General features: G+C 38.8%; 2 protein-coding genes across 4 annotated transcripts in view; one reads left to right on the top strand and one right to left on the bottom strand.

Moving 5' to 3' along the window:
* Positions 1–591, bottom strand: part of SCYL2 (SCY1 like pseudokinase 2) — a 57,004-nt gene extending 56,413 nt beyond the window's left edge. For 2 of the 3 annotated variants that reach the window (XM_032416347.1, XM_032416349.1), the window contains exon 1: positions 348–591. The gene's annotated coding sequence lies outside the window, so the exon portion shown is untranslated. Of the gene's footprint in view, positions 1–242; positions 327–347 lie in introns of those variants that run through there. The other variant, XM_032416348.1, reaches the window with a different exon arrangement.
* Positions 55–25,096, top strand: DEPDC4 (DEP domain containing 4). The gene is given in 19 exon segments (XM_032416906.1): positions 55–249; positions 612–768; positions 771–827; positions 3,062–3,083; positions 3,085–3,235; positions 3,238–3,411; positions 3,413–3,468; positions 4,040–4,185; positions 4,656–4,688; positions 11,156–11,332; positions 12,180–12,182; positions 13,609–13,645; positions 13,647–13,697; positions 13,699–13,829; positions 15,093–15,151; positions 15,238–15,363; positions 18,231–18,255; positions 18,258–18,308; positions 24,999–25,096. Coding segments are annotated over 19 exon segments (1,749 nt in total).

Here is a 25,096-nt window from a genome sequence, read left to right as displayed (position 1 = left end):
CCACCGCGGAAACCCGAGCTCCAGGGCCTGAGTAAAGGGCTCTCCCTCCCGCAGATGACTCCGGCCCTGGTCTCCCGTCGCCTCAAGGCCTCTTTGGGGGACTCGGGCCTCTCGGATCTGCTCCCCGGAGCTCGCCGCTCCCCCAGCCCGGCTTCGCGCGGGCGCCCACCGTCCCGGCCCGCAGCCGGCAGGCCCGTCACCAGGCAACAGTCACCAGCTCTAAGGGCCTTGGGAAGGCCTACCTCGGTTGTGGGTCCTTCCCCATTCCCTCCTCGCTAGCCTTAAGAGCCCAGGAGGGAGTGTAGCAGGTGAAGGAGATCGCCCGGTGCCCGTGGGCGGTCACTCACCTCTTCCCCTCTTTCCCGGGAGGGGCGGTGCTGGGGCTTGTTTCCCCCGCCCCCCCCCAAACGCTTCCTAGCTGCACCTGCTCAGCCTCAGAGCCTGGCCGCTGCCGCCGGCTTACTCCATAGCCTCCTGCATCCGAGCGGCCTCAAAGGCAGGAGGCGGAGGAGGGAAGGGAGAGGGGAGGGGAGGGACTGGGGAAGAAGAGTACGGGAGGGGGTAAAAGACCTAAAGACCGGCCGGCCTGGGCATGACGTCACTTCCGGCAGGTTCGGAAGGGGCGGGCCTATGTGCCTTGGGCCCCGCCCCAACCTGGTACTCGGGGGCGGGGTTACGAGTCAGGGGAGGGGCCGGAGCGCGAGTTGGTGGCGGTTTTTTCGACCCCGCGGTTCGGTAACCTTGGCAGCCAGAGCCGGCTTCCCGGGCCCGACTGAGCTGGCCGGGTTTTGTGAGCCGTAACGGTGCCTTCTGCCGGAAAAAGAGGACAGAGAGCCCTATAGATCCTAACCAAATGTGTCCTGAAGGGAAGGGCAGTCCTCAGAAGCGGGTGGTTTGGGCTTGGCTCCTGAGGGTCGGCCCTTTCCCAGCCTACCTGCGCTCCTTGTCCTGGGTGAAGAATCGTACTCCGCTTTTTCCCGAGCTACTCTCTCTGGGCTGTCCAGGAAGGCAGTGCTTCACAAACATTAATATGCACACGAATCATCTGAGGACTTTGTTAAAATGCACTTTGGATTCAGGAATAGGGTCTGATACTCTGCCTTTCTAATAAGTGCCCAGATGATGCCAATGCTGCTGGTCGGCAGGCTACGCTTAGAACAACAAAGGGTTAAAGGACGAGGTGGCAAGCATGAGAATCATATCCTTAACCCAGCCTACTTGTTTAATGAAGGTTAGAGACACAGATGGTCATACCCTTGTCTGCACCGATCATAGACTCAGCCTTTTCCACCCCACTCCATCCTACCCTCTTACCCACTCGCCCATCACTCCCTCGCCTCCTCCTCTAATTCCTCCCTTTCCACTCCTCACCCTCTACCCCTTACTCCTGTCTCCGCACGATTCACAGGGTCTTCGGCTAATATTTCAAGGATAAACAGATGGACAGTTTCTGTTACCAAAGACATTTGAAGGTGATGGGGCTTTTATTTCTGTCATTTTGTCATAACATCAGAACATTATGTAAAATTGGGCATCCCCTTTCCAGTCAAAGGAGGAGAGAGCTTAAATTCTTGGATTCTAATAACAAAAGACCTAGAAACAACAGTCTAGATGTTTCAACTTATTCCCTTATTCTTAAAATTGTTTAATTAAAAATTCACTGGGGCAGAGAAGAATGAGGAGTGGCTGCTAATGTATGGGTTTCTTTTTGAAATGATGAAATGATCTGAAATTAAATAATAGTGATGGTTGCACAACTTTGTGAGTGTACTAAAAAAAAACTATTGAATTCTACATTATAAAAGGGTGAATTCCGGGGTGCCTGGTTGTTAGAACAGGTGACTCTCGATCATGGGGTCATGAGTTCACATGCTCCACCTTGGGCATAGAGCCTACTAAAAAAATAATAATAATTTAAAAATACGGGCCCCTGGGTAGCTCAGTTGGTTAAGCGGCTGCCTTCGGCTCAGGTCATGATCCCAGGGTCCTGGGATCCAGTCTCACCTTGGGCTATTGGGAAGCCTGCTTCTCCCTCTCCCCACTGCTCATGCTCTTTCTCACACTCCCTCTCTCTCTCTCTCAAATAAATAAAAAAAAAATCTTTAAAAAAATAATTTAAAAATAAATTTAAAAAATAAAGGTGAATTTGTGGTATGTGAATTATATATATATCAATGAAAAAATTTTACTGTCTCCAATTAATTGAAAAAATGTATATATGTATATTAAAAAGTTCACAAATATATATAATAAAAAGTGAACACAAAGGTTAATTGTTTGAAAGTTAGCCTTCTAGACCTTTCTATTTATTTACATATATTTGTGTATAATTCAGGAATTCATTTTTATATAACTAAGATGATAGTATATACATTTTCTACTTGCTCTTCATTTTTGTTTTGTTTTTCCTATTTAATGAAATCCTTCCATGCTATAAATCTCGTTCTTCCAAATTGGCTGTTTAATATTCCACAGGAAGGCTATGACATAATTTATTTAAATGTTCCCAGATGATGAATATTTTTATTGTTTTCAGGTTTTCATTATTCCTCACAAACTTTTCCTTACAGAACAACTGGCAGATAAATTGATTAGTTTTGTTCAGCTCCTTGACCTAGATCTCTTTCATAAGAGCTTGCCATTGGTCAAGAAAGGCAAAAAGAAGAAAGAAAAAGCAAAAAGCCTCATGAAGCCACAACTCTAATAATCAAGACTCCAATGTGTGCGTGCATTCCTTTTAAATATGCCCTAAAATAATATTCTTCAAGGTTAACTGTAGCTAGTAGTTAATCACGTAACACTAAGGGTGTATAAATTCACACAATAATATATTTCATATCAGTGAAGCAAGTTCCTGGGTTTACTCTGTTTTTATTGGCTGACAAACATGGTGCAGTCTTAGTAAATAGATTATGGTTTACATAAGATGGGAGGAGAAGAAACTTGAGAGAGACTGGCAACAGATACGCCATATAAAAGCATAAGGTTGTCAAAACTGGGAAACCTACATATTTTTGTGTGATCTAAATTTGTAAGAAACATGTTTAATTTTTTTTCTTTTCAGGATGCTCTGGTCTTTTTCAATCAGTTATGGGGTGGTATTATTCACTCCCTTCAGACTCAAGTGGAAATAAAAAGGAGACATCATTTATGAACATACAAAGACTATTTTACTGGTTCTGTTGCTGTTGATGTAGTATTAAGTCATCTTATGCAAAATACATGCGTAAGTAGTGCAATGACACCTCTCTCAAAGGAGTTTGTCTTTGCCACGTTCTAATGAATCATGAAGTATTTGAACTAGTAGGAATGAAGCTATTGAAAAATGAAAAGGAATTAGAATTTGAAGATTCAAACAGTAGTCTCTACAGTTTTCTAGACAATAAATCATCTTATATTTTTTGCAAAAGAAGAAAAGGATTCTGGGAATGGGTTAACTGATGAAATAAAAGCAAAGGAATCTTTAAGGTTAGTGTTAGCCAATATACTGTAATATATTGTGTTTAGACTCTGACAGAACAGACTTCATTGAGCTCAACTTAAATATTATGCTTTCAGTTTTATTCAGAAGCCAATAAAAGAAAAGCCATGTGAAAATTAATCCATGTCTGTGTTTGCTCTAAAACCGTTATGGAAGACATTACCACATAAATTTTTTTCAGAATTTATACAAGGAAGAACTTGTATCTTCTTCGATGAATTATATGCTTTATAATTTTGAAAAGTGACTTAGCCAAAGTAAAAATAGCCAAGGTTATCTGGAAACTCACAGTAAAAATTTTCTATTACATCATAGTAATCATGTTAACTTTAGAATTAGTATATATTCTTTCTTTTTATTTACAATCCTAATTTGTCCTCTTCTGGTGACATTCTATTATCTAATAAATTTATTACTTGTGTTTTTTATTGTAAGCTCCCTGAAATCCTTTGTGGAAATAGGGAATGTCTAAATAAGTTTTAATAAGTTAAAATGTATATTTGAAATTTGATCCCACATATAATATAATAGAAAAGTCCACATATTATTTCTTAACAGACCAGGAGATGAAATGATTTCAAATCCTCTAGCACAAGAGATTGGTGAGGAAAGAATGGAGGAACCTATTCATACAATGAGTGGGAATATGGCTTTACCTCCAAATATCATAGTTGATAAACCTGTTCTCTCACTTTCAAAAAAAGGTAATTTCAGTTTTCATTATTTTTTCCAGAACTTTGTAAGGAAGAACTGATTTTTTAAATTATTTTTAGAACAGTTTTAGGTTCACAAAAAAAACTGAGCAGAAAGTAGAGTCCCCATGTATCCCCTGCCCCCATAGGTATCAACATCCTGTACCAAAGTGATATATTTGTTAAAATCTGTGAACTTACTTTGCTACATCATTATCACCCAAAGCCTATAGTTTACACTAGTGTTCACTCTTCACGTTGTATATTATACGGGTTTTGACAAATGTATAATGACATGTACCCGCCAGTAGAATCATACAGAATAGTTTCATTGCCCTAAAAATCCTCTCTGCTTCACTTATCTTTTTTTCCTTCCCCCTAACTGCTGGTAACCACTGATCTCTTTACTGTTTCCAAAAATTGACTTTTCAAATATGATAAAAGTAGTGTGTTTGGTGTATTGATTCTCTACACCTCTATTAGCGTTTCCTTCTACATTATATCACACAAGACAGGTGAGGCAACATAGATCCAATAACATTTGTTTCTTACAATGACCATGATCAGATTAACTGAGGTGCTATAGTCCATACTACCAGAAAAAAGACATGTAGACTCATTACCAGTCCTTACTATTTATAATCCAAGACCATCTTCTACGACCCTTCCCAAACATCTCCCTACCCTTTACCTTTCAGGACAAACTAAGCAATCTGTTGCTCTACTTCTCTTTACTATTTACTTCATCTACTTGTGGTTTTCTCCTTATGATGCCACTAAAGGTGGAAAGAAGAGCCCCCTACCCAGGGCAGTTAAGAGGGATGCATACATAATTCATTAATGGTTGCATCTTTTACTGTATTTGGTCAAACCATTACAGAAGCAAGACAAGAATGATTTGCACCTTGGAGGAGCAAAAGATAACAATAATTAGGAGAAGTGTGATAAGGGAAAGACAAAGTGCCCAAAGAAACGGCAATAAGAAGAGAAGTGGGACTAGAAGAGAACTCTGAGGAATACTAATAGACACTCAGAAGAAGAGGAGCCAAGCAAAAGTGATTCTTATCTACTACAAATAAAAAAAAAAAGTTGTCCCATCATTTACCCTTGAGGATAAAGGGTACCTCTAGAAATTCTTAACTAAAGATGGGCGTAATTTATCAGTAAATATGTTAATAAAAATAGTTTCCAGTTACTGGGCCTTTCCCTTGCTAAGCAATCTATTATGCATTTTGTATGTATTATTTATAATCTAACAATAGGTCTGTAAAGTAAGGGTTAAAACTCTCATTTTATAGTTAGGGAAACTGAGACTCAGAAGGATAAATAAATACTTAAGACACAGTAGGAAAAGAAAGCTGGCATTCTGATGTACGTTTTGAAATGTTATTATTATTGAATGTGAAACATTCAAATAGTCCTACGCATTTTATTAATGAAAACTAGGAGTTCGCTACCCTTCTCCTCTCACTCATTTCCCCTCCCCTCCCCGAGACAACAATTTACAACTTGTATCTCATATTTCTAAATAGCATGCTTATAATGTCATCTCACGATCTTTCAGTTTTAGGTACATCTATTAATTTTCTACAGAGGAGAATGGTGTTTTAGGTCTCTTCCCTCCCTAATATATATCTCCCACTTTATTTTTTTTATTTTATTTATTTTAAAGAGAGCGAGAGCTCGAGTGGTGGAAGGGGCAGATGGAAAGGGAGAGAATCTCAAACTGACTTGGCACTGAGTGCAGAGTCCACTCAATCCCACGACCCTGAGATCACTACCCGAGCCAAAACCAAGAGTCAGACGCTCAACCGACTGAGCCACCCAGGCCCTCCCAAAATACTTTAAGTGGTACATATGTTTTTATATACTCTTTTATATGTGATATATTTAACAGAAAATGTTAGATGAAATTAGGAGGAATATGTGTAGATTTAATACTATTGCATTTAGCCAGTAATTTTAAGCATTAACTCACAAAAGAATAAACTATTAAGATTTGTCAAAATTAAAAAGAGAGTTTTTATATTAAAACAAAGATCAGCCAAGTCTGGGAACCACTGCTTTAGTTTAGACTGATTATTTTATAGATAAGGAAACAGACTTAGAGAAATTAGATAATTTGCCAAGTTTCCACACATAACTAATGACAACAAGATTCAGACTTAGATTTCCATATTTTTATCAGTGTTTTATCATTATTGTTGCAGCAAAGTATTGTTAACATGAAATGAGAATGAGTGAAATGTATTTGGTATGTTTGCTCTTTGTCACAACTGAATGTGTCAGCCTTCAGAATAGAAAAACAAAAATTATTTTAGTTGTTCTTTCTAACAAAAGCATAGTTTTCAGAGGAGTTTTTAATAGGTTACTAATAAGAAATCTCTTTATCTTCAAAAGCCTTTTAAATCTAGTAGTTTGGGGTTTTTTTGTTGTTGTTGTTCTTCGTTTTTGTTTGTAAAAGGCTTGCAAAAGAGAACTAACTTTAAAATTGACTGACTGCTCTTGTATTTAATGCAAAAAAAAATTCACTTGCTTAGAAGATAAATTTTCAAACCAAAATTTTTTGGAGAAAGTGCATTCGGAAGTTTCTCCAATTTCTAACAAATCAGGCATGAATGGAGTTTTCGCTGTTGTTGTTATCCACTGAAATCTGATTTTTCTGTGATCCTCAAGCACAAAACAACCCCATCAGACATATTTACAGACATAAAATTAGGAATAAAACAATATAGACACTATCTGGCTTAATAAAATTAAATAATTAGCTGGCCAACAAGAACATTTAAGCCACTTTCTATTTGGCAAAACATGACTGGTTAGAGGTCCAGCCTGGCTCAGTTGGCAGAGCATGTGACTTTTTTTTATGTTTCAAGTTTTTATTTAAATTCTAGTTAGTTAACATACAGTATATTAGTTTCAGAGAAGAATTTAGTGTTTTAACACTTGCATATAACACCCAGTGCTCATCACAATAAGTGCCCTCCTTAATATCCATCACATATTTAGCCCATCCCCCCCACCCACCTCCCCTCCAGCAACCCTCAGTTTGTTCTCTATAGTTAAGAGTCTCTCTTATGGTTTACCTCTCTTTTTTCTCTTTCCCCCATGTTCATCTGTTTTGTTTCTCAAATTACACATGAGTGAAATCATATGGTATTTGTCTTTCTCCGACTCATTTCACTTATTATAATACTCTCTAGCTCCACCCACACTGTTGCAAATGGCAAGATTTCATTCTTTTTGATGGCTGAGTAATATTCCATTGCATCTGTATACCACCTCTTCTTTACCCATTCGTTGGTCAATGGACATTTGGGCTCTTTCCATAATTTGGCTATTGTTGATAAGAGCATGTGACTCTTAGGGCGCCTGGGTGGCTCAGTTGGTTAAGCATCTGCATTTGGCTCAGGTCATGATCCTGGGGTCTTGGGATAGAGCCCCCCCCTCATTGGGCACCCTGCTCAGTGGGGAGTCTGCTTCTCTCTCTCCCTCTGACCCTCCCCTCCTACTCGTGCTCTCATTCGCGCTCGCTCTCTCTTTCAAATAAGTAAATAAATGAATAATCTAAATAAATAAATAAATAAAGCATGTGACTCTTGATCTCAGGGTTGTAAGTTCAAGCCCCACGTTGGGTGTAGAACTTATTAAAAAAAAAAGAAAGGCTGGTTAAAGGTATGCAATTGGCAATGCACCTATATAAATTTCATCCAAGAAATAGAAGTATTAGTTCCTCTAATTTTTGAGAAAAGCCATTTCTTAATTTCCAAATAACTGTAGAAACTACTTCACTTGAGTTGAGGACTGCCAGCAGGGGTAAAGCAGTGTGATCCCTGCAGGTTTCATTGCAAATTTGCATCTGTTTGGCATGAACAGTTAAGGTGAACCACCTTTGCTGACATTTGTTTGCTTTTTACAGTTATTTGGTTTTTTACTAATAATATCATGACTGATATTTCATGTGTTGTTTTAGAAATGTTAGGGTGCAGAATAGAACTTCTCCCTCATCTCTGTGGGGTAGGTCTCAGGAATGCGTGTATCAGCTAGAGCAACTCCACTGTTAATATGTTTTACTTGACTTCCGGAATATGTTTGGACAAAGGCTTCCTCAGTGGAAACAGTTTGCATCCTACTGAACACACTGTACTCCTCCTACCAAAACATTTGCACACTTAATGAAATTGCCTGTTTACTTACTTGTCTTTATTCCCACTAGAGTATGAGGTACTTAGGGACAGTCCTTTTCTTGTTCACCATTGTATCCCCATTGAATGGCACAGGGCCTAGCTGTTGGAAGGTGTGTAAATGTTTAATGGATGAATGGTGCAAGTACAGTCTCCTCATTGAATAAATATTTTCTTTTTATATATACATTCTTTTTTTTTAATTTTTTTATTGTTACGTTAATCCCCATACATTACATCATTAGTTTTAGATATAGTGTTCCATGATTCATTGTTTGTGCATAACACCCAGTGCTCCATGCAGAACGTGCCCTCCTCAATACCCATCACCAGGCTAACCCATCCTCCCACCCCCCTCCCCTCTAGAACCCTCAGTTTGTTTTTCAGAGTTATATATACATTCTATACATACATACCTATATGCACATATATACGTATGTATATAGGCTATCCTAAACACTGGATAGATCATACATTCATCAAATGCAGAGTCTATCCCCCCTTGTATCCTCCACTCAGCACAATGATCACTGAGGATGACGTGCTTCATAAAGATAACCATGGTGATGGTATGTGTTGCCACAATATCCTTCTTGAGTTTGCGGGGGGGGCCTGGGTGGTACAGTTGGTTAAGCAGCTGACTCTTGATTTTGGCTCAGGTCATGATCTCAGGGTCCTGGGATCTAGCCCCGTGTTGGGTTCTGTCCTCAGTGGGGAGTCAGCTTGTCCTTCTCCCTCTCCATCTGCCCCTCTCCCCAAACCCCCCTGCTCTCTCTCTCAAATAAATAAATAAATATTTAAAAAAATATATCCATCTTGAGTTTGATTTCTCTACACAGAACTAGCTATTCTGTTTATCATCACTGCATTGGGCTAGTATGTTCTAGACATGCACATTTCTCTGCTCTGTCTCCTTCAGATCCTTGTTTAAATATCATCTTCCCAATGATAGTTCCTGCACATCTTATTTAAAATTACAATACTACCCCATCTTGCACTGCTTCTCTTCTTTTCTGCTCAATTTCTCTCCATAGAACTTACCACTAACAAACACACTACATATTTCACTTTCTGTTTGTTTGTTTGTTTGTTTATTGCCCCCCTCCCCACCATAGAATATAAGCTCCATTAAGGCAAGGATTTTTGCCTGTTTGGGTTACCATTATATCCTTGGTACCTAGAACAGTGCCAAGCACAAAATAGGTCTCAATAAATATTTGTTGAATAAATTAATGTTCTGCCTTGATGCTCTTGCCGAATACTCCTTTTTCCAGATTTGGACTTATTTATAATATATCTATTTGTATTTCTCGGTGACTTCATAAAATTTGCCTTTGCCCATTTCATAAGTGGCTATCCTAGCCTCCTTACTGACGGTATGGCTGCTGAAGGTCCACTAGTTTTTATGTATTTTTTTCTAACACTTGTTCAGTGCCATGCCGAAAGTTTGGTACTAACAAACGTGGACTGATTGATTAGAGGCTATTTATGATCTCAAGTTTTTACTAAAAGATTGTTAATTTGATTTATTTTTGGTCATTAACTCGAAGGTAGCAAACTGAGATGCCTTTAGGAGCCAGACAGATCAGAGATCCAGGGAGTACTTAATTATCAAACATGTAAATATATATGTACCATTGTTTTGCTTGAAATGTATGGCCTTCTCAGGCTATTTTTCCTTTTCCCACTTAACACAAAGATATAAATATGTATAGGGAAATTGATTTTTACTATAGTAAAACCAACAGGAAAGTATCAAGAAAATGGTAACTGAGACCCTGCCACACTATTAGGGGTACAATGGAGTGGTAGGGTTTGTGGTGAACTGGAAATGACATGCCAATCCAAAAGGGGTATCCACTAATTCATATCAACTCTCTGTGGTCAGGCATTTGAATTCAAGCCCAATGTTTTATGAGATCTTGCGATTTTTTTATAGGGAAGCTTGAAACTCAACATTTTACATGAAATCTGTCATTTTTATACAAGTTAATTTTATTCAAAATACTTTATAACCAAACAAACCATAGCTGTGGTCCAAATTTAATGCATAGGCTACCAGCTTGGGAGCTCTGCAAGAGATTTACTATAGCTACTACTTCTATAATTTTGTTTGATTTATAGGAAAAACAAAACATCAATTATGATCTCATGATTAGGATAATGAAAAATTTCATTAACTCTTAAAAGGAATGACCAAAAAACCCAAGTTAAGATTAACCTACTAGTATATTTTAATTTAAAAATAAGAAATACAGTTATCTGTGCTGCTTGAATAAAATTGTAATTAGTAATCTCATGTTCTCTCAGGTACAATAATTCATAAGCTTGACTAGCAGTTTTTTGTATTTGGAATTAACCTACTGTTGGCTTTAAAAGCTAGATCAGGGGCATCTGGGTGGCTCAGTCAGTTAAGCAGCCAACTCCTGATCTGAGGGTTGTGAGTTCAAGCCCCATGTTTGGCTCCATGCTGGGCATGCTGCCTACTTAAGAAAAATATAAATGAATAAATAAATAAATAAAAACTAGATCATATTATTTTATAACAAAGATAATAAAATCAATACCCCTAACAGTGTGGCATCATGACTTTGATGTCTATTTAAAGGTTAATTTCGAAAAGAAAAATTGTAATTTAGTAAATTTAAATTATCCTACCATTAAATTCATCCATTATATCATATTAAGGTAACTTTTCTTTTATATTATTTAGATATGGAAGAATTTTATAATATTGGTTGAACTTGTGTATGTTATCAATCTGATGGTTACTTACTTTTGTTTCTAAGCTGTGGAAGATGTTTGGAAACAACAGACATTTCTATGTATTTTTTGACCCATTCACCTTCCATTCTTGGAAAATATTTTGAAGCCTCCCGTTAAAACACAAAATCTTCAATTAAGTGAAGAGGAGGATCTTATTCTCTCAAACACTTGTCTAGACAAAGAGGTTATTCTAAGCTTATGTTTACCTGGTAAGTGATCATTTTTTTAAAAGATTTTATTCATTTATTTGAGAGAGAGAGAGCACAAGCAGGGGGAGCAGGCAGAGGGAGAAACAGGCTCTCTGCTGAGCAGGGAGCCTGATGTGGGGATCAGTCCTAGGACCCTGGGATCATGACCTGAGCCGAAGGCAGACACTTAACCGACTGAGCCACCCAGGTGCCCCTGTAAGTGATCATTTTTATTGTTAAATAATTTATAACTAAGAAATCCTTTCACATATTTTGCCCTTCATATGTTAAGTTGTAAGAACATATCCATACATATAAGCTGACATCTCTGTTTTATAAATTAATCACTGTGAATTCTCATTTGATCTAACATAGAAAATCACTGGTTATGACCTGTGAGACGATCATTGAAAATCAGAGTGGTTTAATTCATATGAATTCAGTAATGACTTGTCAATCATCTATTCCCTGCGCCACCCTGAGTGTTTTCCAAAGTTTCATCATTTGTTTTATGACCCTAAAATAATATAACCATCAGTTTCTATCAGTTTGTTTATCCCTGCCCTAAAAGAATCTATCATCTAGTAGGAGTGATATTCATGGAACAAAACATTACAGTCCAATGAGATAAGCCCTATCATAAAATCAGCCTCATTTGTAGAGATGTTCAGGGAACCATATAACCTGAATGAGGCTCCCTTCTCCTTCCTTCCTATCTCCAAAGTATTTGTCGCTCCTGAACAAACCAGCTTCTAGGAATTCTAAGTCTAAAACCTTGGGTACTGTTCAGGGAGACCCTGATATCTGATGCCTTCTCCCACATGGGCCAAACAAGAAAAGAACATTAGACTCCAAGGCTGAGAACCAGAAAGTTTCAGATCCTGGGAGGAGTTCGGTGATCAGGGACCTGTGGGCCCACTTATAAAGTCAGCTGTGGTCCTATTTGCACATGGTTGGTTTCCCTAATTCACAATAGGCCAAGAAAGACCCACACAAATGACTGAGTCTTCCCTAGCCCTTGAGACAGGGAGAGTATAGGGACACCATCAGAGAAACAGGATTTCTTTAGACACCTCCGCAGGGAAGACCAGTCAGTTGGCCTCATATCAGTTGGCACTTCCAGGCAGAAAGGGTAGGCTATCTGCAAGAGAAAGGTAATTCAACTGCCATTAATCTTTTCATCTGCAACATGAGGATCTAGAAGATAATTAGTCACACCTAAGAAAATATTTGAGAAAAGATTTCAATCAGACTGCAAAGAATAGGCAAATGGAGACAGATGGAGAAGGAAGAAAACAGCGTGGGCAATGAACTTTAATCTGTGACCTCCTACTGTTTTGTCTTCTCTGTGTACCCACATGCGGTATGTGTACACACACACACACACACACACACACATTAATTCCAAGTTGACATGGTAAGACTATGGAAGGATGTATAAAATACAAGTGCTAAATAAGAAGCCAAAACAAAAGGGACCTGGTATTAAAGGAAATTAGAATAAACACCAACCTATCTGTATAAAAGCTGGTGTTCAGATAGTGGCCCATGAGGAAAAGGAGGAATTAAAGGCATCACTGAAGAGAGGGAGGAGTGAAAGGATTCTGAATTTCTTATTTTACTCATGTGGGGAGATAAAAAAGAGAAAACAGTATGTGGTGGAATAGAAGTGCATCTTGATTGGGGAAATATTTGGTATCTTTATTTCAAATGGTAATAGAACCACATGCACCTAATTATTGGAGTGGGAAAAGCAAGGGAATCACTCATGGAATTGAACAGTGCAGATGAACTCCTCTGAACAAAATCTAAGAAAACTAGAGGGGTGCCTGAGTGGCTCAGTCGTTGGGCGTCTGCCTTCGGCTCAGGTCATGATCCCAGAGCCCTGGGATCAAGCCCCGCATTGGACTCCCTGCTCAACGGGAAGCCTGCTTCTCCCTCTCACACTCCCCCTGCTTGTGTTCCCTCTCTCGCTGTCTCTCTCTGTCAAATAAATAAATAAAATCTTTAAAAAAAGAAAACTAGAAATAATGAAAAGGTGGCAAAAAATATTTTAATTCCTTGAAAATAAAGGTGCACAAAGCTGTGGTGGTATTTGGTGAAGAAAAAAAGCTATTCCCTCTAATTTACTCCTGTAATCATCCAGCAAAAATTATTAAAATTATTCTCTCAAAAGTAGTCTCTTTAGATTTGGTTAAATATAAGCTAGACTTTATTATATTTTATCAAACAGTTTTTAGGTAGTTAAATGGAAATGTTAACTATTGATTTGTTTTGTTTTGTTTTTACCTCTGGAGTTGACAACTGGTTTATTAATGCAGCAATTAAATGTTTGGCTATTTCCCTGACCAGTTATAGTTACAGTTATTCAGCAGTTAGTACAAAATGGAAAAGACAGGATTGAGTATACAGAAGAAGATAATCTTTGATGTTGTAGTAAAATACTATAATCAAGAGAGAGATTGCCTATTAACTGATGAGTATTCTGATATTCAGTTAGGAATTATTGAACTTTTAGGTAAAAGAAGATATTTAAACTTTAGTTTTTTGTATAATAAAATATTTTTTAAAGATTTTATTTATTTATTTTAGAGATAGAGAGAGCAGGGGTGGGGGAAGGAGCAGAGGGAGAGGGACAAGCAGACTCTGAGCTGAGCGTAGAGCCCGACGCAGGGCTCAATCTCATGACCCTGAGATCATGACCTGAGCTGAAACCAAGAGTTAGACCCTTAACTGTGCCACGCAGGTGTGCCTAAAATATTTTTAAAGATACAAGTTTCATGGGGCACCCGGCTGGCTCAGTCGGTGGTGCATATGAATCTTGATTTCAGGGTCATGAGTTCAAGCCCCACATTGGGCGTAGAGCTTACTTAAAAAAACAAACAAACAAACAAACAACAACAACAACAAAAACAAATAGCAGAACATTTAAGAAACTGAGTACTACATTTTAATATTTTTCTTCAGTGGTGTCCAAGTGCTTCATGAAGTCTTTTTTCACTTCACTAATGTTATCTGCCATGTAAATTGCACTATCAAATGTAACTAATGTAGTATAGGACATTAGATCTAAGGTAACTATATCACAGGGGCATTGTAAGAAACATATTTTAATATAGCATAGGATTAGAGAGCTGAGGTATTTGGAAATATTAATTTCTGAAGTATTAATTTGGCGATCTTTTACCAAAATAAAAATTGAGTGACATAAATCATGTCACTTTTTTAGCTATGTAGGTAGCCATGTAATTTCATGTTAAAAACAAAATACTATTTGATAATGCTGGATGTAATTATGCAGGTGTTTGGTATATAGAATTATAAAGATTTATTCATTTATTATTTGAAAGAGAGAGGAGAGAGAGTGTGTGGGCACGTGTGAGAGTGTGGGGTGGGGTCTGGGGGTGCAGACAGGAAGAGGAAAAGAATCCCAAGCAGACTTCTTGCCTAGCTTGAGCCGGGCAGGGGGCTCGATCCCATGACCCATGAGATCAATGACCTGAGCCGAAACCAAAAGTCAGTCACTCAACCGACTGAGCCACCCAGGCACCCCTGGCCTATAGAATTATAAAAATAATTTCCTGTGTGTTTGAAATATTTCACCATAAAAACTTCTTAGTGAAAAAAGAATCCACAAACCAAATATAGCATCATAGTGTTATAATTGACTACCAAGTATTACAATCTCCATTTTTTTGTATCCCATGAAGCAACTTGAAACACTTGAAGCAACATACTGTATCTAAGATTGTTACATTAGAGAACATTAGAGAATTATGAGGGCTACTTACCTTTATGCCTATTGTATCAGAACCTAATACCCTCAAGTTACAGAAACAGGTGAAAAAAATTACAATAACAGTTTTACAATTTTCTGGTCTTTTTAAAAAAATCATTCAAGTTAAGGTTAATCTTTCTGTTTACAGTATGATAACAAAACAGTGGTCCTGAAAACTCTTGTCAAAGCAGTTTTGCAAACGAGATCATTATTAAAAGTATGGGCAGAACAACTAGTCTGGTTTTTACTGAAGTATCACTCTGAGATATTCAAGGTATCTCTGGCATTTTGCCTGGGCACATTTATTACTAAGCTATTTTCGTCCAGCAAAAAGGCAAATCATTCACTTAAATAAATAATTTACTGAGTGCCTGTAATGTGCAAAGTTTGAAGGAATGCTGTTTTCCCATACCCACTAAAAAGAAGGAAGCAGACTTAAAACACTATCAATATTTGCAAGCATATTGATTCATTTCTTCAACCCATTTCTGGTGCATTACTATGTGCCAGATGCTGTTATAGGTGGTTAGAATATGTAAGCATACAAAACACAATGATGCAGGCCCTTGAGGAGCTTATATCCAAGTGAGGGACAACAGACAATAAAAAAATACACACAATAAATCAAGTCATAGTTTATAGAAGGCAATACTTGCAACAAAAAGGGGAAAAGAGCTGGTTAAGGGGATTTAGGGTGCTAGGGTGAGGGTGAGCAGGAACTTACAGTATTAGGGTGGCCAAGATTGACCTCACTAAGAAAGTAAGAGTTGAGCAAAGACTGGAAGGGGGAGAGAGAATCAGCCAAATGGCTGGGAGGGTAGGATAGTGGCCTTGGGCAGAGAGAATGGTTCTTAGTGCAGAGGACCTGGGGGTGATGCATGCCTGGGTGCTGAGGAACAGCAAGAAGCAGTGAGCAGAGGGGAGAGTAGTAGGAGATGAGGTCAGAGAGGTGGGGGCCATTATAAGTCACTGGAGAGATGTTTCTGCTTGGAATAAAATGGGGAATCACTGGAGGGTTTGAGCAGAACAGCAGCCTGATTTGACTGACATTTATAAAGATAATCCTGTCTTTTATGTTGAGAATGTGTTGTACAGCAGCAAGGGTAGAAGTGGGAACACCTTTTCGGAGGCTGTTGTAATAATCTGGCAAGAGATACGGTGACTTGAAGCAGAAGAGTAGCAATAGAGTTAGTAAGATAGGGTCAGATCCTTGATGTCTTTTGAAATATCTTAGAAAAAGATTGTCTTTTAGCCTCACTCTGTATTTTAGTACCAGGCAGTGACACTTTTAGTGGTGTTATGTCTCTAAAGCCTCTACAAGAATTGTTCCTTCTTCAATTTCTCTGTTTAAACAAATTCTGTTAGCTCAAATTTTGTAGCAGTTCTGTCAACCTTAACTGAAGCTTCTTTCCCATTATTTCAGAGAAAAAGATGGTTTTAAGTATATATAATGGAAGCTGTCCCCCATTTATGAATTTTGTTGTTTTAAGTAAATGCTATGCCCAGTGTGGGGCTCAAACTCACAACCCTGAGATCAAAAATCGCATGCTCTGCTGACTGAGCCAGTCAGGTGCCCCACCCCATTTATGAATTTTGAATGAAATATATTCTAAAAACTCATTTTTAAGTCAGTTGTTATTCTGCACCTAGTTTTTCATCAAAATAATAACAAAGGGAGGTTAGGGCCCAGGTTACATAAATCTTTAATTCTACTGTCACTAAACCAAAATTCATGTGTATGATTTACTTGTAAAATAGCCCCCAGATTCCAACTAGGAATTTAGAATGAAATTTTCCTCTGCCCTCCTCTTCCTTATCACTTAACTTCTGCACGTTCTTCTTTCTCACCCTGCCTCCTCCTCTGGGCAAATAAATTATCTTTCCTACCTATGGCCGAGAAGTACAAAAGAAGTTTTTCATTTTTTACTTCCCCGTCTTGTCAGAACTAGCAGTGTCATAGAGAAACTCACTGGTTCAAATTTTGTAACAAGCCACAAAAGAACTTGACACGGGCTGGAGGAAGTGGGGGTGGGATTCAGGAAGCAGGGGGAAGGGCTTCTGGAGACCGGGGATGGGGTATTTCAGGGAGGCTGAGATAGGGCTATTTATGATAGGGGCTTTCAAACATGCTAAGCTTTTCCCTGTTACATGGTTTACCTATGCTGTCTACTCTGTCTGGAACATTTTTCTCCCGAACCTTCTTATGGCTTATTCCTTCACACCTGTTAAGGCCTCTGCTTAAAATGTTACCCTCTCAGAAACACAGAAGCCTTCCCTAAACTACCCATCTTCTTCGCTCTAGCTTTTTACCCTGCTTTATGCTTTCTTAATGGCACTTAACCCTGCCTGAAATTATATTATGTATTTGCTGATTTTTTTTAATTGTCTTTCTCTCCCAAGAGAATGTAAGTTTCATGAATTCAGAAGCTCTTCTTTTTTCTTCTTCCTTTTTTTTTTTTACTTCAGAAACTTGGTCTGTTTATTCATCACCTAGGACAGTGCCTGGAATTTTCACTGAATGACAGAACGAATTAATGGGGACAGCTCCATGACTGGAAATTGGCAGTATACTTGAAGCTAATGGGTAGGTATTCCAGGGTCCAGGATAAAAGAGCTGCGTGGACATGGAGGTTCAGCATTAGTATGTCTAGACAGTGCCCTGTATAACAATATTAGCTGATGGATTATTTACCCCAGATACATAATCTAGGATTACTTTTGTGTAACCCAAACTGAAAAAGGATATTTATCTTTTTAAGATAATAAAGTTTTAATGTATTTTAAAGCAACCATTTATATATGGACCATGTAATTACAATGTAAGATTATTTAGACCACTGTTATTATGGAAGTACAAATAATTTTCACTATTATAGGAGAGCATTACACTAAGGATTGGTTAACCTAGTTTCAGTTAAAGTACATACATGAAAGTAGAAAATAGAATTTGAAGAATTCTAAAAAAGTTTCAAGTATTTATACCCTTTATAATTCAGAGGCCTTCTGCTACCCGCCCCCTCTCCCCATCTGCAATCCTCTTCCCCTACTCATTGGTCAAAAATATTGAGAGTTTTTTTATGTTGGATTCCTGGCTAGAAAAAAATTCATATTAAATATTTGAAAATACCTGTTTTTGTGTAGAATCCAGTTACTTTATTGGATCTGGTTGTAAGAAACTTAAGAAGCTTCTACATGGAGAAGATCCAGATGCCATATCAGGTATTGATTCAGATTTTTTCCTTCTTTATCATTAGGAGACTATTATAGCCAAGTAAGTTGGAAAGGAGCCAAGGGTGAGTATGTAATAAATATATAATGTTATAAAAAGTAGTTACATGAAGGTTATTTTTTTGATCTCCAGAGCAAGTTCTTCTGTAGTTCTTTTTGAAAGCCCTTTGTCTGATTACCTTTCATCTAAAAAGGTGAAAATTTTCTCTCTCAATGCTGCTTCCAAGTCTCACCTCCCTTTCTGCCTATTACCTACCTGCCTGCTTCCTTGCTCCTGGGCTCTTTCTCGTCTCTTTTTCTGACTCTCTCAGATTTTTTCTCTTCTGTGTCATTCTCTCTCTCCCCTTCCCTTCTCTAGGAAATGACCTAGTTTTATAGAGGAACCTGACCTTCCCAGTTGAATAGATGCCATGAATTGTTTCACTTGATGTCTTGTGGCAATTGATCTAATTCCTTAGTTTAGATTTTCTTTAAACTATCAAATATTTTCAGTATGAATTTCCTAAGATTGTCATGTGAGAGACAAAATAACATAATAGATCTATCTAACTGTGGGTGCTGGGGCCAAATTGCCCAGGGAAGTCACTTAACCTCTTTGTGCTTCAGCTTCCTCATTGACAAAATGGGAATAATAATGGCATCTACCCCACTGGGTAATTACTAAATATTTAATATTTATACTCAATATTAACATTGTAAATTTAAAATATTACAAAAATTTAAATTGTATTATTATTTAAATATTAAATACTATTAACATTTACTATTACTTGATACTAATATTGAGTCCTACTACGTGTCAGACACTGTGCTGAGCACTAACATGGACTTATAAAATTATTTCTTCTACACAATATTTTCTGTAGGCATTATTATTACCCCTTTTTATAGGTAAGGTAACTGAAGCTTTAGAGAGAAGTTAATTAACTTGGCCAACTAGAAAAGTGGGTTAATATTTTTTTCCTTAAAAAAATTTTCTGAGGCATTACTAACTTTTAGAAAAGCATTTATAGAGTAGGACATAAATTTATTTGCCTGACTTACTTGGAACTTCTCAGCTAACGGATTTTCTCTCATTCCCTTCTTTGAACACAAAGTATATGACAACAGGTATATTGCCACATGGATCCTGTCTGTTGGATGCAGTTAAACAGCAATACTAAGGAAGTATTCTGAACTTAGCATCTGGAATCTTTTGGGATTAATTCAATCATATCTTACTAAACTTCATTTGGCTGCCATTACTACATTAGCTATTTACATTCAATTTCTCATTACTTTTGGCTTTTGAGGGAAGTGGAGGAGTTGTAGGCATTTAATATTTATTTCTGTTCAACAACATGCTTTGAAGAGAGATAATGAATATAAGTGCTCGCACAGTGCTATGTGCTGCAAACATTTGGAAAATGAGAAATGATTTCATAGTATTTTCCCCCAAATAGCTTAACTGTTTTGTCTCTTCTTGAAGTTTATCCCTTGTTGAGTAAAACTGTCAGATTATATCATTATACAATTAATTGAATTTTTTTAAAGATTTTATTTATTTGTCAGAGAGAGAGAGAGAGCACAAGCAGGGGGAGAGGCAGAGGGAGAGGGAGAAGCAGGCTCCCTGCCAAGCAAGGAGCCCGATGCTGGGCTCGATCCCAGGACCCCAGGATCATGACCTGAGCTGAAGGCAGATGCTTAACTGACTGAGCCACCCAGGTGTCCCTTGAATTTTTAAATTGTCTTTCTGTTTTATGTTGTACGCTCTTTTCCCCATACTTGAATTTATTACTTAAATTCATGAGTGTTGTTTTATTTTTTATTATTTTTTAAAGATTTTATTTACTTATTTGAGAGAGCGAACACATGGGTAGAGGGGCAGAGGGAGAAGCAGACTCCCCGCTGAGCAGGGAGCCCCACATGTTGCTTGATCCCAGAAACCTGGGATCAAGACCTGATCATGACCAGATGCGTAACTGACTGAGCCACCCAGGCACCCCATGAGTGTTATTTTAAAATGCTCCTGATATCAAATATTCACGCATCCATCTCTTCAATTATTCACTAAACATTTTTTGAATTATCTACTATGTACCAGACTTTGTATAAGCACCAAAAAATACAAAGATGTGTAAGATAATGTCCCTGCTTGCAATAAGCTCATGTACCATTGTTTAAAGTAACTGACACATAGTAGATACTCTAGATATTTGTCAAATAAATTAATTCAGTGAAAGAATTGATGTATGAGAGAGATAACCATTATAAATCAATCACAATAAAATATAATAGGGATATGGTCAAGCCAGAGGAAATCATGGAAGACTGGAGGAGGATTACCTGATCTAGTTTGAGGGGATCAGGCTAGATTTGTGGAAGAGATAGTGCTTAGTAGGAGTCTTAAATAATTAGATGTTAATTAAACCAAAAGAGTAGAGAAGGGAAGGATATTCTGGACAATGGAACATTGTGAACAAAAATAGGTAAGTGCTAGTAACTGCAGCCAAGGGGTGGGAAGAATTGAAACTAGAGAAACAGATAGATGTCAGATATTGAAGGGTTTCATTTAGCAACCAAGAAATTCACTAGGCAGGGGCGCCTGGGTGGCTCAGTCATTAAGTGTCTGCCTTCGGCTCAGGTCATGATACCAGGGTCTTGGAATCGAGCCCCACATCGGGCTCCCTGCTCCACGGGAAGCCTGCTTCTCCCTCTCCCACTCCCCCTGCTTGTGTTCCCTCTCTCGCTGTCTCTCTCTCTGTCAAATAAATAAATAAAATCTAAAAAAAAAAAGTTCTAAAAAAAATTCACTATGCAGTTGGGGAGGCATTGAAACTTATTTTCTTTTTAAAGAATTTGACAGAGAGAGAGCACAAGCAGGGGGAGTGGCAGGCAGAGGGAGAGGGAAAGGGACAAGCACACCCCCTACTGAGCAGGGAGCCCAATGCGGGGCTTGATCCCAGGACCCTGGGATCGTGACCTGAGCTGAAGGCAGATGCTTAACCAACTGAGCCACCCAGGCGCCCCGAAACTTATTTTTAAGACAGTGACATGGCTAGCGGCACTCGAGTGGCTCAGTTGGTTAAGTGTCTGACTCTTGATTTCAGCTCAGGTCATGATCTCCACATCATGATCTCACTGTTGTGAGACAGAGACCTGCAAGGGCTCTGTGCTGGGCGTAAAGCCTGTTTAAGACACTCTCTCTCTCAAGGGGAACCCTCTTACACTGTTGGTGGGAATGCAAGCTGGTGTAGCCACTCTGGAAAACAGTATGGATGTTCCTCAAGAAGTTAAAAATAGAGCTACCTTATGATCCAACAATTGCACTAGTAGGTATTTACCCCAAAGATACAAATGTAATAAATCAAAGGGGCACCTGCACCCCAATGTTTATAGCAGCAATGTCCACAATAGCCGAACAATGGAAAGAGCCCAAATGTCCATCGACGGGTGAATGGATAAAGATGTGGTATATATACACAATGGAATATTACTCAGCCATCAAAAGGATGAAATAGTACCATTTACATCGACATGGATGGAAATAGAGGATATTATGCTAAGCGAAATAAGTCAATCAGAGAAAGACAATTATCATATGGTTTCACTCATATGTGGAATTTAAGAAACAAAAGAGGATCATGGGGAACGGAGAGAAAAATAAAATAACATGAAATCAGAGAGGGAGACAAACCATAAGAGACTTTTAACTACGAAACAAACTGAGGGCTGCTGGAGGGGAGGCGGGTAGGGGGATGGTGTAACTGGGTGTGGGCATTAAGGAGGGCATGTGATGTGATGAGAACTGGGTGTAATATGCAACTGATGAATTACTGAACTCTACGTCTGAAGCTCATGATGTACTATATGTTGGCTAGTTGAAGTTAAATAAAAGGTTTGAGAAATATATAGGAAGTATAATTGGCAATACTTGACTGCTTCTGGGGCTCAGGAAGAAAGGTGACTCAAAGATGACTCTCAAGCTTCCAGGTGGGGTGACTGCTGCCAATCCAGACAGAAAAACAGGAAGAGGAACGTGTTAAGGGAGATGGTTTTTAAAGATTATATATTTATTTATTTGACAGAGAGAGAAAGCACAAGCAGGGAGAGCTGTGGAGAGAGAGAGAGAAGCAGGCTCCCCACTGAGCAGGGAGCCCAACGTGGGGCTCCATCCCAGGACCGTGGGATCATGACCCGAGCTGAAGGCAGACATTTAACCAACTGAGCCACCCAGGCACCCCCAGGGAGATGATTGAATCCGGCTTGGCCTTTTGATTTAAGATACGTATCGTGTGGGACATCCTGGTTGAGCTTTTCAGCAGGGTAGTTGGATGTGCACCACTGAAACTCAGGGGAGAGATAAGAGCTAAAACTAAATACCTGGGAGCATGTGGAAACTGAGGTCATTTGCAGTACATTGGGTAAAATAGGGATCCAAGAATAAAACATTAAGGAATACCAATAGTCAAGGGGTGAGTAAAGAGGAACCTATGAATGAGACAGAGAAGCAATGTGAGGAGGGGAATGAGTGAAGTCATGCCCATAAAACCAAGGAGATGTAGCATTTTAAGGAGGAGGACTCCATGTGGCAGATTCGGACTGCACCAACTCTCTGGAGCCAATTAGTGGAGAGCTGATTCAGCAGTTTGAGAGACAAAAACCAGGCTGTAGTGGGATGAAAGGGAATGAATGGATAAAGAAATTAAGAGTGGGTGTATGATAAGGGGAAGAGAGAAAAGTGGACAATAATTGGGGTGGTGCTGAGTCAAGCCAGAGGTTCCAGTAAACTGATCTGCTGAGAAGAGAGCAGAGGACATGTGCTCAAGGGCACAGACCATGGGTGTGCCTGGCACAGGAGGAGTGATATTGGAATAAAGATGACAGTGCGTGTGGATGTAAATAAATGTGTAGGTTCAAGGTGGAAAGTTGAGAGAGATCGTCAAGTGATGCACTCATTTTCCTTGACAAAGTAGGAAGAGGAGATATTGTCTGAGGAGTTGGACCAATGAATGGATCCTGTGAGAAGAGGGGGATGGTATGAAATAGTCAGGCGAATGGGAAAAGCAGCTGAGAAAGGACAAGTAAATGAACTGATGAGGAATTCTAAGCACCCGGATGACATAGATTACAAATTTTAGTGGTGCCACTTTGTACAGTATGATTTTGTCGGCAGCACTTACTGACTTGAATGCCAGAGTGGAAAAGGCAGATTCAAGCATTGATGAAGAGCTGGGATTTTGGGTCATCAGGTGTTGCAGGACAGGAGCACATGGGTTCGTGAGAAAGTGGTTCAAATGTTCGATTCTGTGTCTAACTCGGGAGAGGAAAGAAGAGGTGATGGACAAAGAAAGGTGGCACGTGAGGATTTGACATTCTGAGAATGACAAGAATCGTGACAGCTCTAAAGCCAGTATATAATAGTGGGAACTACGGTAGGGCTGATACTAGTAATACTTACACACCTAGAACTGAGGTTACTGAAGACTTAATGAGGAAAAAGTACAAAAAGTTCGGCACATGGTATACACTCATTTTAAGCTACTACTATATTGTTATTTGAAGGACAGTAGATTCTGGATAGAGAGTTGGGTGCAGGAGTTTAAATTTTCAAAGGCAGTATAATTCCAGGGTATCACCATAGGTGTGTTTAAGTAAAAGCCGTTATAGTGAAGATAGATAAAAACCCTAAAATTGATGACCTTCAGGAGTTCAAAGCCTACTCTGATTGAGAATTGCTTTGGTGTATGTCGAGGCAAAGGTGTCCTCACCTGTAGATGAGCATCAGGAGAGGCTTAGTTGTACATGCTAAGACAGCTCACAGAATAGTGAAAAAAGCACGGCTCATGTTCATGAAATTACTTGTGTTTTGATCATGCCTCTGATGGGGTTCATGACATGCCACCCCAAAATATGACACTTGGCATATTGGATACTTTACACTGAGTCTGAGAACATGGCAGAAGCACGAAAGTCACCCTGACCTCCTCCCCCCTTGCCCATCTCCCCTGATAAAAGCCATAAAACCATCCTGTTAGAGGTGCCCTCCTTACATTCAAGGTAAGGAGCATCTTTATCTCTGAAAACAAAGGGACACCAAGAAGAGTTGGAACAAACAGGCTGTGCTAAGTTTTCCCCAGTTTATTACAATTATCTAATACTCAGCCTATCATATTCTTCCACAATGGTCCACTTGTCATCAAACCTAGCATAAAAGTGCAGAGGACTGTTTGAGTTTTCATTTCCTTGTGGAGGTTCCTGTGGCACACAAAACTTAATTTGTATGCTTTTCTCCTCTTAATCTGTCTTCACCAGTTTACTTTTGAGACCCAGCCCAGGGACCCTAAGAGGGTCAAGGAAAACTTTTTCCTCCCATATACCTCCAATTTATTAGCCATATCACTTAAATTCCTTGTGTATTTGTCTTGAAACTGGGGTAGGAGTTCCTTGCTTCTCCTACTTTATGGAGACATTTTGAAGATCAAATGAAACAATGTATGTAAAATAAGACAGTATGTGTTTTGCTATGAAGCACTTTGTAAAGAAGCAGTTTTATTACTCTGAGGCAAAGAAGAAATAAGAAATATCATCCACCATATTCTGGAAAAAAACAAGTCCAGCATAAGGCCAGTTTGGATATGTACATTTCAGGGTTTTTGTTTTGTTTTTTTTACTTGCTTTTCCAACCTTTTTTTTTTTAAGGTTTCACATTTTGCCAACACTTGACAAAGAGTTTGGAGAAAAAAGGAAAGGACAGTAAGGACAGTTCAGTATCTTCACCAATTGGCTCTTCAGATTAA

The sequence above is a fragment of the Phoca vitulina genome, unplaced genomic scaffold (genome assembly GCF_004348235.1).
Source record: "Phoca vitulina isolate PV1807 unplaced genomic scaffold, GSC_HSeal_1.0 scaffold19, whole genome shotgun sequence".
Classification (NCBI taxonomy): domain Eukaryota; kingdom Metazoa; phylum Chordata; class Mammalia; order Carnivora; family Phocidae; genus Phoca; species Phoca vitulina.
The sequence above is the reverse complement of the archived record's forward strand: the minus strand, read 5'-3'. Positions and strand labels throughout refer to the sequence as shown.